This window comes from Yarrowia lipolytica, chromosome 1F (assembly GCF_001761485.1).
Source record: "Yarrowia lipolytica chromosome 1F, complete sequence".
NCBI lineage: Eukaryota > Fungi > Ascomycota > Dipodascomycetes > Dipodascales > Yarrowia > Yarrowia lipolytica.
In genome coordinates, this window is record NC_090775.1 from 2,914,320 (window position 1) to 2,927,307 (window position 12,988).

General features: G+C 49.5%; 4 protein-coding genes across 4 annotated transcripts; 1 reads left to right on the forward strand and 3 right to left on the reverse strand.

The window, feature by feature from the left end:
- Position 1: 1 nt before the first annotated feature.
- YALI1_F29168g (uncharacterized protein) lies at positions 2-2,572 on the reverse strand (the record flags this gene model as incomplete). The annotated part of the gene is made up of 1 exon (XM_505733.2): positions 2-2,572. One exon carries the CDS (start codon positions 2,570-2,572, stop codon positions 2-4), a length of 2,571 nt encoding a protein of 856 aa, XP_505733.1.
- A 1,083-nt stretch (positions 2,573-3,655) lies between these two features.
- On the reverse strand, positions 3,656-4,975 carry YALI1_F29192g (uncharacterized protein; the record flags this gene model as incomplete). The annotated part of the gene is made up of 1 exon (XM_505734.2): positions 3,656-4,975. One exon carries the CDS (start codon positions 4,973-4,975, stop codon positions 3,656-3,658), a length of 1,320 nt encoding a protein of 439 aa, XP_505734.1.
- A 386-nt stretch (positions 4,976-5,361) lies between these two features.
- On the forward strand, positions 5,362-7,113 carry YALI1_F29196g (uncharacterized protein; the record flags this gene model as incomplete). Its single annotated transcript, XM_505735.3, has 1 exon — positions 5,362-7,113. The coding sequence occupies one exon, from the start codon at positions 5,362-5,364 to the stop codon at positions 7,111-7,113; it is 1,752 nt and encodes a 583-aa protein (XP_505735.3).
- Positions 7,114-9,084: 1,971 nt separating this feature from the next.
- YALI1_F29253g (uncharacterized protein) lies at positions 9,085-11,025 on the reverse strand (the record flags this gene model as incomplete). Its single annotated transcript, XM_505736.3, has 1 exon — positions 9,085-11,025. The coding sequence occupies one exon, from the start codon at positions 11,023-11,025 to the stop codon at positions 9,085-9,087; it is 1,941 nt and encodes a 646-aa protein (XP_505736.3).
- Between the last annotated feature and the right edge of the window lie 1,963 nt (positions 11,026-12,988).

Genomic DNA, 12,988 nt, shown 5'->3' on the forward strand with positions numbered 1-12,988 from the left:
CTTAGGAGTCAAACTCGTCCAGTCTCACCTTGCGTCTAATCGTTCCCTCCTGATTAGCAATCACCACCTGATCTCCCTCGTTACCAATCCAAGGACCGTCCAGACGGGCAGTCAGGTGGGGATTATTGTAAGTCAGGAAACGCTCTCGAGCCTCATCCAGGGTCTGAGACCGCATATGTCGCATGGACCGCTGACCCTCGAGATCAGTGAAGCTGACTCCACTGCCTCCAGTATCTCTAATGGCCTGCAAGGCAATGAACTGCGTCAGGGGCTGGTAGTTGTTCTCAAAGTTGTACAACAGCAGCATGGCGCATACTGGAAGAGGAGCTAACAGAGTGGCAAGGTAGTAGGCCTGCTGAAGAGCCAGAATACCCGACATGGTGGCATGGAAGAGCACCAGACCAACGCAGACTCGACGCACAATCATAGGCCAAGCCTGTCCAGTGGAATGTGAGGGATGGACCATGGCGTACATGAGCAGATACTTGTACGTGAAGTAACCCAGAACGAAGTAGGCGGTTCCAGCTGCCAGAATCTTACTGGACATGACATCAAACACGGAGTAAAGCAGGGTGATGATCAGAATCAGAATGGGCTGGGGAAGATTGAGTCCAAAGTTGAACACAGGAGGGGTGTACAGAGATCTAAATTCTCTGGGAGTATGGGTGATGGGCTTTTCAAAACCAAACCGCAGCAGGTTTCCAAACTCAAGCAATCTAAACGGGAACATGCCAATACCCTGAAGAACAATCAGATCAACGTAGAACAGAGCCCACTTCTTCAAAGAAGAAGCAAGCTTGTAGGCAATGGAAGTGGTGTCCTTGAGGTACTGGAAAATGTCAATGGCGGCTCCAGCAACTGTGAAGATAAGGAACAGGTTGACAAAGATGTAAAAGAAGTTCTTGGAAATGACAGACAACTCCTCGTCTCCATGGGAAATAAAACCCTGCAAAGAAGCAAGGTAAACGTAAAAGTAGGGGAGAGCAAAGTTCAGGATTGTGAACAAATAGGGAGGCAGAATACCGGTTACCAGCTTCTCCAGCCACGGAGTGTCCTTCAGAAGCTGTCCCAGAGCGGGCCACGACTTGGAGATGGTCTTGGTGTCCATAAGCTTGGCGACACCCAAAACGGGTGGTACCAGGGCCACAGTGAGGAACCCAATGGCGATTGTGACCGCGTAGGTTCGAACTTCTCGCTTCATAGTCGACATGTATATGTTCTTCCAGATAATATCATGAGGTGCCGGGGCCAGTTTTGCAATGAGATGGTAGGGAGAAGGATCTAGAACAGCCTGCGCCACCATCTGGGCAGACGCAACACTGTCCATAGTTACAAAAGCCGTGTTGGTAGGAGTGTACTCCTTGTGACGGGCCTTGATAATCTTCTGATCCAGAGTGTCGAGCTGGCCAGTGTAGTAATCAATGGCGTCCACTTTGGTGCCGTACAGACCCCAGAAGGTGAACCCATGCCATCCTCCAATACGCACGGTGGGTCTGTCGTAAGAATGAGTTCGAGAGCCGAGCTGCAGAGTAGCTCGGGGTGTGTTGAGAGGCGTGTTTTGGCCAGTAGAAACTGAGGAGCTCGAGGAAGAAGGGTTGTTGGTGTTACTGGGCTCGTCCAAAATGTGTCCGTTGTTGCTGGGAAGAATCGTAGGCACAACTCCAATGACAGTCTCTCTATCCACCTCCCGAGGGCCCAGGTATACACACCAGGCACCCTCCAATTTTTTGATTATTTCCTTTCTCACCACAAATAGCTGGTCCAACTCTCCCCACTCTCTGCAAATTGTGATCGACCGCACATCTCCGATATCCAGCTTTTCAATGTGTTCTGTGAGCCGGTTTTCGTCTCTGAGCTCGGTGGGGATACCAGACAGTCTGATAGTTCGGTCTGTGATCGAGTTCTGGGCTCCGAGGTATCGCTGTCGCACTCGGATCACTTTTTGCGTGTATCTCATGAGGAAAAAGGACACGATTCCGGTGAAGACGTATGTGAAGAAGACATAAGTCCACAGATAGGGCTGGTAGTCTTCCTGGGGCGGTGGCACCTTTGGCTTTTTGTCCCCCAGCGGGTCTTCTTCTTCGGTGGCGTTTCCACTTGCTCTGTAAGTTGTCACTCCAAATGAGGTCAAGATCAGTCTCAGAAGAATCACTCCAACGTCTATACCTGCCTCTCCATCTTCATCTCCGTTGTCGTAGTTGCGCCTGATCGGGCCAATCACTGTGACGGCAAAAAACGTGCACAGCGCAAAAATGATAATCGCCATCTTGAAGAACTGCAAAAAAACGTAGCAGTCCAGACCACAATGTTCCAGCACCTCTTCTTCTGTGATCTTGTAGAGCGCTGGAATCCAGCCAAAGTAAGTATTAGGCAGCGGTGGCAAGCCCTTTCTGCGCAGCGTTCGGGCCGCGTAAATCTGAGGCCAATTTTTCCGTAGAACACAGAAACTCAGAAACGCTGTCATGCCCAGAGATCCAGCAATGAGCAGTTGTGTCTTGAGCAGCGAGCTGTGCTTCCACAGATCCGGGCCATCGTCGTCCGGCTTTTTGACCAATACTGATTGCCAGGACATGGCGTGCTCAGTTGTGTATAGTTGTATCGTTTGGTTGGGGGGTTTGGTGGTGGTAGTCAAAAAGAGTGGTGATGTTGCTCAGGAGTACAGTGCGAGTACAGCAGCTACAAGTAGTATGCATGATAACTTTGGACAAACCTTAATTTGCCTTTTTCCTTGGTTTTTCAGAATCATGTGATTGTATGTTTGTAGTGTGTTCCTGTCATTCTAAGGGATTAAATAAATGTTTTCTAGGTGTGATTAGGCTTGTATTTTGTACCTCGCTCTTTTCGGCTTCGAAAATCGCGTTGCAACAACGTGTCACACTCTTCCCACCTTCCCACTTGCAATATAAACTCCCCCTATTCTCACAAGCCTATTGGACTGGCCAACCATGAGATTTGAGGCTGGAAAGTTGCAGTAACGAAACTACCTGCTGTTCCTTCACTTGTATATTCGTTTCCCCGAGGAATTTTCTCAGACACCCATCAATAGCCCCAAGACAGCCCCCAAAATATACTCTGTCTCATTGTCCACTCGTTATCGATAACAATGAACAATGATGCTGCATTAATATACCTTTCAGAAGTGCGGTAAACTCCGATGACCTGTTACCCTACATTGACATGGTACTTTTACGAAATGACTTGCGAGACAAAATGAGGAGACCGCTGGGGGAATATCGTCTCATCTGTTTATCTCAGCTGTTATGTTGTTGTTTTTATTCTAATGGGGTGTAAGAAAAACGCACCCTCCAAGGCACAAGGGATGGACAAATTAGCGCTGCACGTCGACGTGGTGTAGAACCGATAAGGCCTGATTGCGTCTACACGTGGGTTCGATTTTGGTTGTGACGCATTTAAGAAACTGCAAATTGATTGTGTGAAATATTCCCTCTGGTACTACTGTAATACGCTTTCTGGTACCACGTATCCAATATACTGTAAGTACGACGTAGGCCGAAATGGTCGCGCCGTGTGCATAACATCTACTGTAATTCTAGAATACCTCTCCCCTCGGCTTACCTAATATATATATACACCTGTTACTTTTATATAGACACACTGATACCATCGGCTGTGTCAAACCCCCAATTGCTCCTCTCTAAATGGCAATCTCCTTCTTTGCTCGAGGCTGCTTACCTCGTCCATATCCCTCCTTTCCATAGTAATCCATGGGGTAGTCGTTACCCTCTAAAGTGTCCTCGTCCATCATAACCATCGCCTCGTAGGGAGTCAGCAGAGGTTTAGGGAATGCGTAGCCCCAATCAATAGAAAGACGGGGGCACGCAACCTGCACCCACGCGTCAACACCGTCGAATAAGGCCAGCTTAGCTGGGAAGATCTCACTCAGAAGAACAATGTGTGTCTCATAGCCCTTAGAGTTGAGCTTCTCCTGCAGCATATCCAGAGTAGCAGTGTTTCCCTGTCGTCCCAGGGTCCCCAGAATGAGTCCTATGGTCTTGGCGTTCTTGGCTGTCTGGATGGCGCGTTTTCGCACGCTGACCATCTCAACCTGGTCAAAGTACTCCCTAGTGAGCTTTCTTGAGTAGGGATCGTATCTGTATGCAGGTATGTCGGGGTTGTGGATCATGGCTGACTCGAGATGGAACCGTCCGTCTCCGATGTACATAATCATATCGTAATCTTCAGTAGACATGTTTGCAGAAGTGCATCCCAGAACCTCACCTTTCGACAGAGGCATGATCTGAGGAGCAGTGCATACGATTCCAGCTTCGTTTAGGAGTCGATCCTTGAGTGTGTGGATGGTAGGGTTGAACTGGATGGTTCCCACCATGGCCATGCGAGTTCCAGTCTCGAAATTCTTCTTGAACGACTTAACGACATGGTCAGTATCAATCTCGATGGTGACAAAGACATAAAGGACCTTGATTTTGATGGAGTCGATGGGAACCAGACAGGAGTGTGCATAATGAATCAGGAAGTCACATCCCAGGGCGATAGCTGAGAAGTCATCAACGCAGCATGCACCATAAGTCACATCTCCCATGACAACTGTACTAATATCGGGTCCACAGAACTGCTCAATAATATCGGAAATGATGCAGGCGTAAATGAGAAGACCCTCGGGCATCTGAAGGGCAATCTTCTTGCAGTTGTTCTTTCGGATGTGCCAAATACTCTTGTGGATCTCAAAGTTGTAGTTTTTGGGCAGCGTCGTTGCAATCACTTCATTGAGCTCCTCATCGTTCAGAATCTCGTCGGGAATCTGGTTAATGATTCGTGGACGTCTGGTGGTGTTCTTGACGAGAGAAGTGGATGCAGAGGGCCCTGAGCCGTTAGCACGGCCCACAAAACGCTTTCGGGGCTGTGTGGAAGTTGATTTTTTGCATGTATCGGGGTCACAGGGAGCTACCGGGGTGGCAGTCGTACTCTTACACTCACCAGATGCTGAACACGACATTTCTGAGGGATTCGATGATAAGTTACACAGGGACGATTTTATGCATGCTGAAAATTTATTTAGGTTGGGTGATTAGGGATGCATTGCTGGGAATCGAACCCACTACAGGGTGTTTCTGCCGAAATTGCTTTCTACGGATTTGATGAGCAAGGCTTTTGAAGCAGATCACTACGTTTATCTGAGTCATGAAGTCGTTGGAGTGATTTTAGGACCGCCTCGTGTCTTAGGTGCTCTTTTCACCGACTTCTCTACCCCAGTGGCAAAATTAAACTTTGCTTTCTGACGAGGCTTGGACTGTCTGAGGCGTGCTCTAAACAAAGTTACGATGATATGCAAGAGATGCATAAAAATAATTTTTTGTTTCCTCTTCATCAAGGCGGCACACAATGATCACTCCCGACTTTACTGTGGATCAGGACGAGGACTTTGTGTTCGTGAACATCAAGGCACCCCATATTCGTGTCGCCAACATCGAGATTGTGGTGGATGGCGAGCTCTTCGTGTTCTCGTTAGCACCCTATTATCTGCGGTTGCGATTTCCTGGTCGACTTTTGGACGAAGATGAGGAGGAGGTAGAGATGGTAAAGAAGCAGATCAGCGATGCCAATCTCGATAAAAAAACATTGGGTCCAGGTGATCCGAAATCAGACGACAATTCGACCGACAAGAAGGAGGCTACTCTGATTGAAGAGGTGTCGACCAAGCCTCTGATAGAAGAGATCACAGAGACTAAGAAGGAATCGGAACCTAACGCCAAGAAGCGAAACTACGACGAGATGGCCACGTCGACTTTGGTGGAAGAGGTTCGGCCCAGCAAGTTCCTTCTGGAAGAGAACACCTCTCAGCCTCTAGTTGAGGAGGTGGAGCAGGTCAAGGTCAAGCCTCTGGTTGAGGAAGTTGGCGGTGGAGGGCTGCTAATTGAGGACATCACCGAGAAGACGGACGGCGACGAGGCTGTCACTAAAATCGACATCAAGAGGCGTCCAAAGGTGACCAAGGCTACTGCTACATACGATCTGGGAAGCTCTACCATCAAATGTCGAATCCCCAAGGAGGAATCTGGTATGTGGAAGGACATTGATATGATTGGAAAGCTTCTGGCTCGTCAGAATGAGACCCAAGTGATGGACGATCTTCGAAAAACTGTCATTGAGGAGCTGGATGGAAATGACAACGAGACTGAGCCTACAGAGCTCCAGGAGGCTGATGCATTTGACTGGGAGATCAAACAGGAAATCCCGAAGCTGGGTGAAGACAGCCACGTTCGATACGGCTGGCAGGGAGGATACAACGGTGCTGTGGGTGTCAGTGTGGCTAAGGGTAACGATGTTAACGAGATCGTTGATCCTGAGATGAACGGAGTCGACGAGGAGGCTAGAAAGGAGCTGAGAACAGACATTGAACAGTCACGTTTTAACCCAGGCTACTATCTATCCGATCTGCTTGAGAACGATATGGTCCCCGAGTATCTTCATTACGAGCTTCCTAAGGAATTTTGGAAAGAGAACAAGAGCGACATGTTATTGTCAGGCGAAGAGAATCGTGTTCTGAGCGAGATTATGTCAAAATCTCGGTCGAAATCAGCGTACAAGAACATTTCCGATCCTAAAAAGGCCTACATTGGACTGTTAAACCTTCTGTTCTCCTTCTTTTACGACATTCGAACCACATTCAACGATCATACTGTCGAATCCCCATGGACGATTGGTAAGTTGACTCCTCAGTTTGCCTCTTTGGATGATTCTTTCTACACCGTCTCTGAAGCTGTGATTGCGAGCAGTAGACGTGCGCTCACGTATCCCCTGGTGCGAAGTTTCGGACTGGTTCTTGAGATCTGGAAGGATGTTTCCAAGGTGATCAAGTCTGGCAAGCGGGCTATTCTCAAGGTGCTTCTGGAGCTGTACAAGCTCTTCTCAGTGCACGACCTCTATTATGTTTATGCTGACATCTGGCTTAAGGACTACATTGGATGGATCCAGTATGCCAGCGACAAGGTGTTGGATTCGCTGGCCGAGGAGTTGGACAAGTTTGTTTTGACGAAGGAGATGCTTGGGTTTGATTTGGAGGAGTGGGAGCGGAAGGCTGAAGAGGGCGAAATTGAGCCTGAAACAGGTGAGTCTGAAGAGCAGCAGCGGTAGATACTTGCTCCTAATAGAAGGAAGGGTTATAGACGGAAAGAAATAATAACATTATACAATGCAGGATGCCCAATCGGTCGATACGATATTTATATATTCTTCTGCAGTACTGTAGTTTGGTTATGCCAAGGTCGCAACTGATAATCGCAGCCCCTCCCTAAATCGTATTTTTGGAACTCGCAATTTTAATCGTAATTTGGAAAGTTGTAATTCGACTTTGATAACGAGACTCTAAACTGAATTTGTACCCCTTGCTGCTTCTGTGCGTTTGTTAGTAATCCGTCTCGAGATATATGATCGGGCGACAAGACCAACGGCCATGGCTTGTTAGCATCATTTTCTAATGTCGTACATGGATAATGCAAGATTATGTAAGACCACATATGATGAATGGCGTGCCGAGCGCTTCCTCGGTGGAATCGGCCCATTTTCTTTTTCGCGATACCGCTCACATTTCCAATCCCTCGCCAATGACAACTGGGGTGGTTCTAACGTTTTTTGCCATGTCCAAAACACCTTATTTAAATACCTGCTTAATTGGCTGAATGCCGTCCCGTATGTACCCAAATACCTCAACTATGGGAGGTTGGCAGAAGTTCACGCAGGTTTGCGATCAGCAACATTGGCTCCCGTTGCCATCTGCTCATCTCGTTTGCCATTTTCGCTCACTCCAGTATTAACTGCCGACTCTGGGGTGAGACCAAATGAGACATTTTATGTGAACAAAAGGAAACACAGCCTTGTCTAAGGGAGTGCGTGCATGGCTAAGTTGAGTTAAGTGCTGAATTTAGCAAGCCTTGGGGAAGTTAGACGGATTTGTATGGGGTGGTATTGCAATATCTGGACTTTATTGACCGCAATTGTGGCTGTTGTGGCCGCCTTGGTGTCCTGATCCATCTTTCAATGGCTTGGCTTGCTATCTCACTGGCTACGCCCATATTTTGTGTTTTCCATTTGTCATATAAGAGAGACTTTTGGTTGCGCAGATCCGGCTCCGCAAAAGGCAGTTTAATTTCATACGGTTCACGTGACCGCTGCCAGAGTTCGTCATTAACACAAATGGTGCATCGCCGTTGTTTCAGTGGTGTTACACTGGACCATGGTGATGATATGGCGGGGCTATACAACAAAAGACGGTAAAAGTGGAGAGAGAGTTGGATTTGCCATACGACTTGACATCATCTGTCCAAACTGGCAACCAAAATTTCAACCTAAGATCTGCGATACTGAAGGAGTTATAACATCCCTATCGCTATCCCACTATACTTGATCTCTCCAACTAAAACCCAACTGTGGCCGAATGCAGTAGAGTTCTCCATTGAACCTCTAATTCTAACCCAATATTTTGCCCTAACTTTGGCAGAGTTTGCGCAATAAAAACCTATAGATGCCGAAAGAGGTACTTTAAGAGTCTGCTCGTGCACTTGCGGGCGGTCTTAGCGAATGCTTGTGCGACCCAATTATGGAGGGGTTTGTTTTGTGATTTTGAGCATCGAAATACACCTTTTTTTCCATCTTGTGGCCGCAACAGATCGTCTGAAATTGATGCTGATCTTCAGAGCGATGAACAAATGAAGATCGATTGACGACGGGTACAGAGATGACAATTGCGGTAGACTAACCAGTTGCAGTTTGTTTGTCACCATATTAGGCAATCTACTAACCAATTAATCTTAGTCTATGCTGTCAACTATTACTTAGCTTCCACGCCCAACTAATGATCTCTTCTATGTTTACCCATCCACGTCTGTACACTTCGCCAATTACTCAATTAACACCTGTGTCCCGATAATTTACGGTGCCTGCCACTTCTACAACTAGAACATCTCCTAGGATCTCTCTCAAACAACCAATTGACCTCTACACCTGCTTCCTACACTTACTGGTGGTATCTCTCCACCCCTCTAACCTCCTCTCCCTCTTGGGTATTCAATATATTCGCACCACTCGCACACGGCTCGTGGGCATGCATTACTTCTCCTTGTCAATCATAAAATCCACGCCATGTTTGTGGCTTTTTGCCTGGGGGTTGGGCGTGGTTCTTTCGGACGAAACAGCGTCCGTTTTGTAAGGGTATTCCGGGATACTCAACGACGACAGCTCGCTGCCAGTTCCTCCAGCCGTACCGCCGCCGCCACTCTGGAAGTAGTTTAATGAGCGGTTGAAGGAATCGCTCCGGATTGATGTTTCCGAGCGATGTCGCGTGTGTGTTTTTCGGCGATTGGAAAGAGATGCTGCGTTGGCAATGGCCGTGGTAGATGAAGATGAGGCTGATTCAGCGGCGTCTGCATTACTGGACGCATCACTACCCCGACTTCCCCGAGCAGACCGCTCGGCTCCACGCTGCTCTCTTTCCCTCTCTCTCTCCTTCTCTCTCTCCCTCTCTCGTTCTCGTTCTCGTTCGGGGGCCGTGGCTTCAGCTCGGGCAGATGCGCCTGCTGCGTCACTTCGGCGTCGCTTTCGACCTCCTCCGCTTTCCTCCTCATCGTCTCTTTCGCGATCTTTATCCTTGCGATCTCCTCCCCGTCTTTCTCTCTCCTGTTTCTCCTTCTGCTCCTTTTCCTTCTTGGTGTTAGACGGCGTACGCGTCGGCTGCCAGTGGTGGAACTGGATGATGTGATGCATGGATTGAGACGGTGGAGCGACCGGCTGTGGCGAAGATGGAGGCGATCCAGCGGCGGCTCCACTAGGTGTGCCTGGCATGCCAGAAGGAGCACCTGGGGGTCCCACAGGAGTTCCAACGACGCCAGGAGTACCTGCTCCGGGTGTACCTGCCGCTACACCAGGAGCATAGTACGGCCAGGGTCCGACAGGGCCTCTAACGGGAGAGGTATGCGTTGCGGCCTGGGCGTGGGGCGAGTTGGAGTATATGGGCGGGGACGGGTGCAGTTGTGGCTGCGGCGGCTGCTGCATGTGCTGCATGGGATGCACCGGACCAAACTGGAAGCGTCGGGGCGATTGGGAGCCGTAATCAGTGGGCTTAGACGGCATGCTGAGGTTGCGCTGGTGATGGCGGAAGGACATACGCGAGTCCTTGTGCAGCGGAGACATAAGGCGAGCTGATTCGTGGAGCGGCTGTTGTTGCTGTTGTTGTCTCTGTGGAGTTCCGGGAACCACTCCCTGCGCAGCGGCAGCGGCGATTGCGCCTGCCTGCGCAGATATAGACACGCCGGGAGTACCGCTGTGGCTGGGGGTCGAGTGAGTGGAAGGGTATGTATTGGGGGGCGCTTGAGCGGCCACAGGAATAGAGGCTGACTGGGTAAGCACGTTTGCTGCTGCTGCGGCGGCGGCCTGGACGAGAGCCGAGTATGAGGTCAGCGACATGGGCGCATCCTGGGCAAGTTTGTCAAGCTCAGTCGTTATGTGGGTCGAGGCGGAGGCTGCATCGTTTTGCGTAAACAGAAGGGGTATCAGTGCTGGGGGGACGTTGTACTTTACAGCCTGGTCGAATAGTTGCAGCGAGCGTTGGGCGCGTTCCATGCGGTAGTATTCGGTGCGCGACAGCTCCTGCTGCAGTAACAGCGCCGCCGAGGGAGCTTCGGGAGCTGGAGCCGCTGCTGGGCCTCCTGCTGGGCCTCCTGCTGGTGCTGCGGTGGTGGCGGAGGAAGAGTCACCCGGCATGTGTGGTGGGTGGAGTTGTGAAGACGTTGGCGATGGTGGATGGGTCGGTTCGGGCTTTACATCTGAGGTGGCCGCGGAGGATGGCGTGGCGGACGTGGCCGTGGGTGTAGTGGCTGTAGTAGCGGTCGCACTTAGTGCACTTGGTGGGGCTAGAGACGGAGCACTCGTTGTGGTTGGCTGGTCGGAGGCGACGCTGGATGCTGGCCCGCTGGCTTCTGCTGATCGTGCCCCTTGACGCGCTGACCAGTCGGACATCTGAAACACATGTGGCTCGTCCACGGTAGCTGCCATAGATGCGAAGAAATGTTAGTGAGTGTCTAGTTGCAACAAGGGCAGCAACGTTCTAGAGTGCGACGGGATGCTGCACGCTGAGGCTGTGCAACTTTTCCAAGGGATGCTGAGTGAGAGGCGGTCGAGCGGACGGGGAGGGTGGCGACAACGACTGTGTGGGATGGCGGCGGGGTGGTGCAATTCTGCTGGCACTCTCTCTCAAAGTCAGGCTCTTCGTTTCCGTATAGGTCGGCTTTTTTTTCTCTTCCACCCAAACTTTTGTGCACAATAGGAATTGATAAACCTCTGCCTTGGCTCACCTTTGTTTAAACTAAAAAGCCCAAACTGTCACGTGGAATCAGCTGGCCTTTCTGCATTGAGATGTGGGGTGCAAGGACAGGAACAGCAAATACTACAGAGCGGAGCAACAGGCAGAGGGAGCCAGCCGACTTTGCGGGCGCCGTCACGCGAGCTCCGCCTTGGCACAGATTTCCCACCGGTCCCCACCGTCACCTACCCTCCATGTATACATCCAGCACTATAGCATACCAGATGCTGATTAGCTTCGTTCAATGCAGAGTAGTCAAAGACCAAGGGACAAGTAGACGGGATTTAGAGAAAACGAAAAAAGGGGAACTGTGAACCATCGCCCACTAATACCGCCAAATAGACTCGCCAGCCGGACTAAATAGGCCTGGATAGACCGCACCAAAAGTCACAGATCAAAATTACTTCATTTCTCTCAAACACAAACAGTTGCTTATATCTTGTTGTGCCGTGGGCACTGTATCTTGTGTGAGCCCTATATCAAACCACAATCTATAGAAACACCAAAATGCACTGCAGCAGACTGCTCATTTAACCTCAACTCCCAAATCGATCTTGTACATGTTGCTTTATGAGTGAGTGCGAACACCAAGTGGCAAAAAATCGTACGTCTCAGAGATGGCCGGGGAGGGGCGTAGGATACATGACGTGGATTCGCGTGTATTCGCAAGGTCCCCCTTGAGAGAGCCAAGTCTGGTTGCCATAGTAACTATCGAGTATTGTCTTTTAAAACCGCTGTCTTGGGGTGTAAGAATCTGAAGGCCAAAATGAAGGTTCCAATTTAGATTTAAACTCTATTCCTTATAGAGTGTAAACGTGGCAAAATTGGGCAAGCGCATGGAAGCTTAGGCTCCAAACAGGAGTCGAGTGCCCGTTTTAGGAGTCAACATAGGGTTCGAGCTTAGACTTCTCCAACTATGGATTATGTAAGCAGTTGCTGGGGAAACGGGGTGGGAAGGACCATTTGGTTTTGGATTCAGAGGTTTATCAAGCAGGGTAGGCAATCTGCGTTTTAGTGTCACTTTGATTTGTCATAATATACCGGGGCACGATACGTCAGGTTGGTGTGGAATGTGGCGTAGACGTTTGTTTGTTGTTTTTTCGACCCAAAAAATATCCCTGGAAAATATTTTGGGCGGGGGGTGTCGGCCAAAAGTGCCCTTTCCATCCAAGGCTTCACTTCTCTGCTCCTTCTCTTTTTTTCACTCCAGCCTTATGCTGTGTGTGCATATATTGAAAGTAAAACTGTGAGACGGTGCAACCTGCTCACGTGATTCGAAATGCGCAAAATATGATTGGATTGGTTCCGTGCGATCGACAGTAGTTAACGGCGGTTGGTTAAAGTCGGTTCCCCGGGCTTCCTTTGCTTTACTCTTATTGCCCTGATACGCAATGGGTTACAGGGACAGACATGGATGAGCGGCAGGGTTCTATAAATAGGAAAGTATCGGAACTCTGCGTTCAGACACACGTAAATGAGAGGTTTGCAAAGTTGCAGGCTGAAGGGTTTTCTCGGTTTAGCTTACATTTCGCTTCAAGACGTATGATTCTCACGTGTAGGGCGGTGGAGCAAAGAGCACCATGTTCTAGAAAGGCAAGGAACCAGCACGCAGTTGAACCCATCTTTGGTTGTTTTACGAGATTGAGTCGTTCTTCT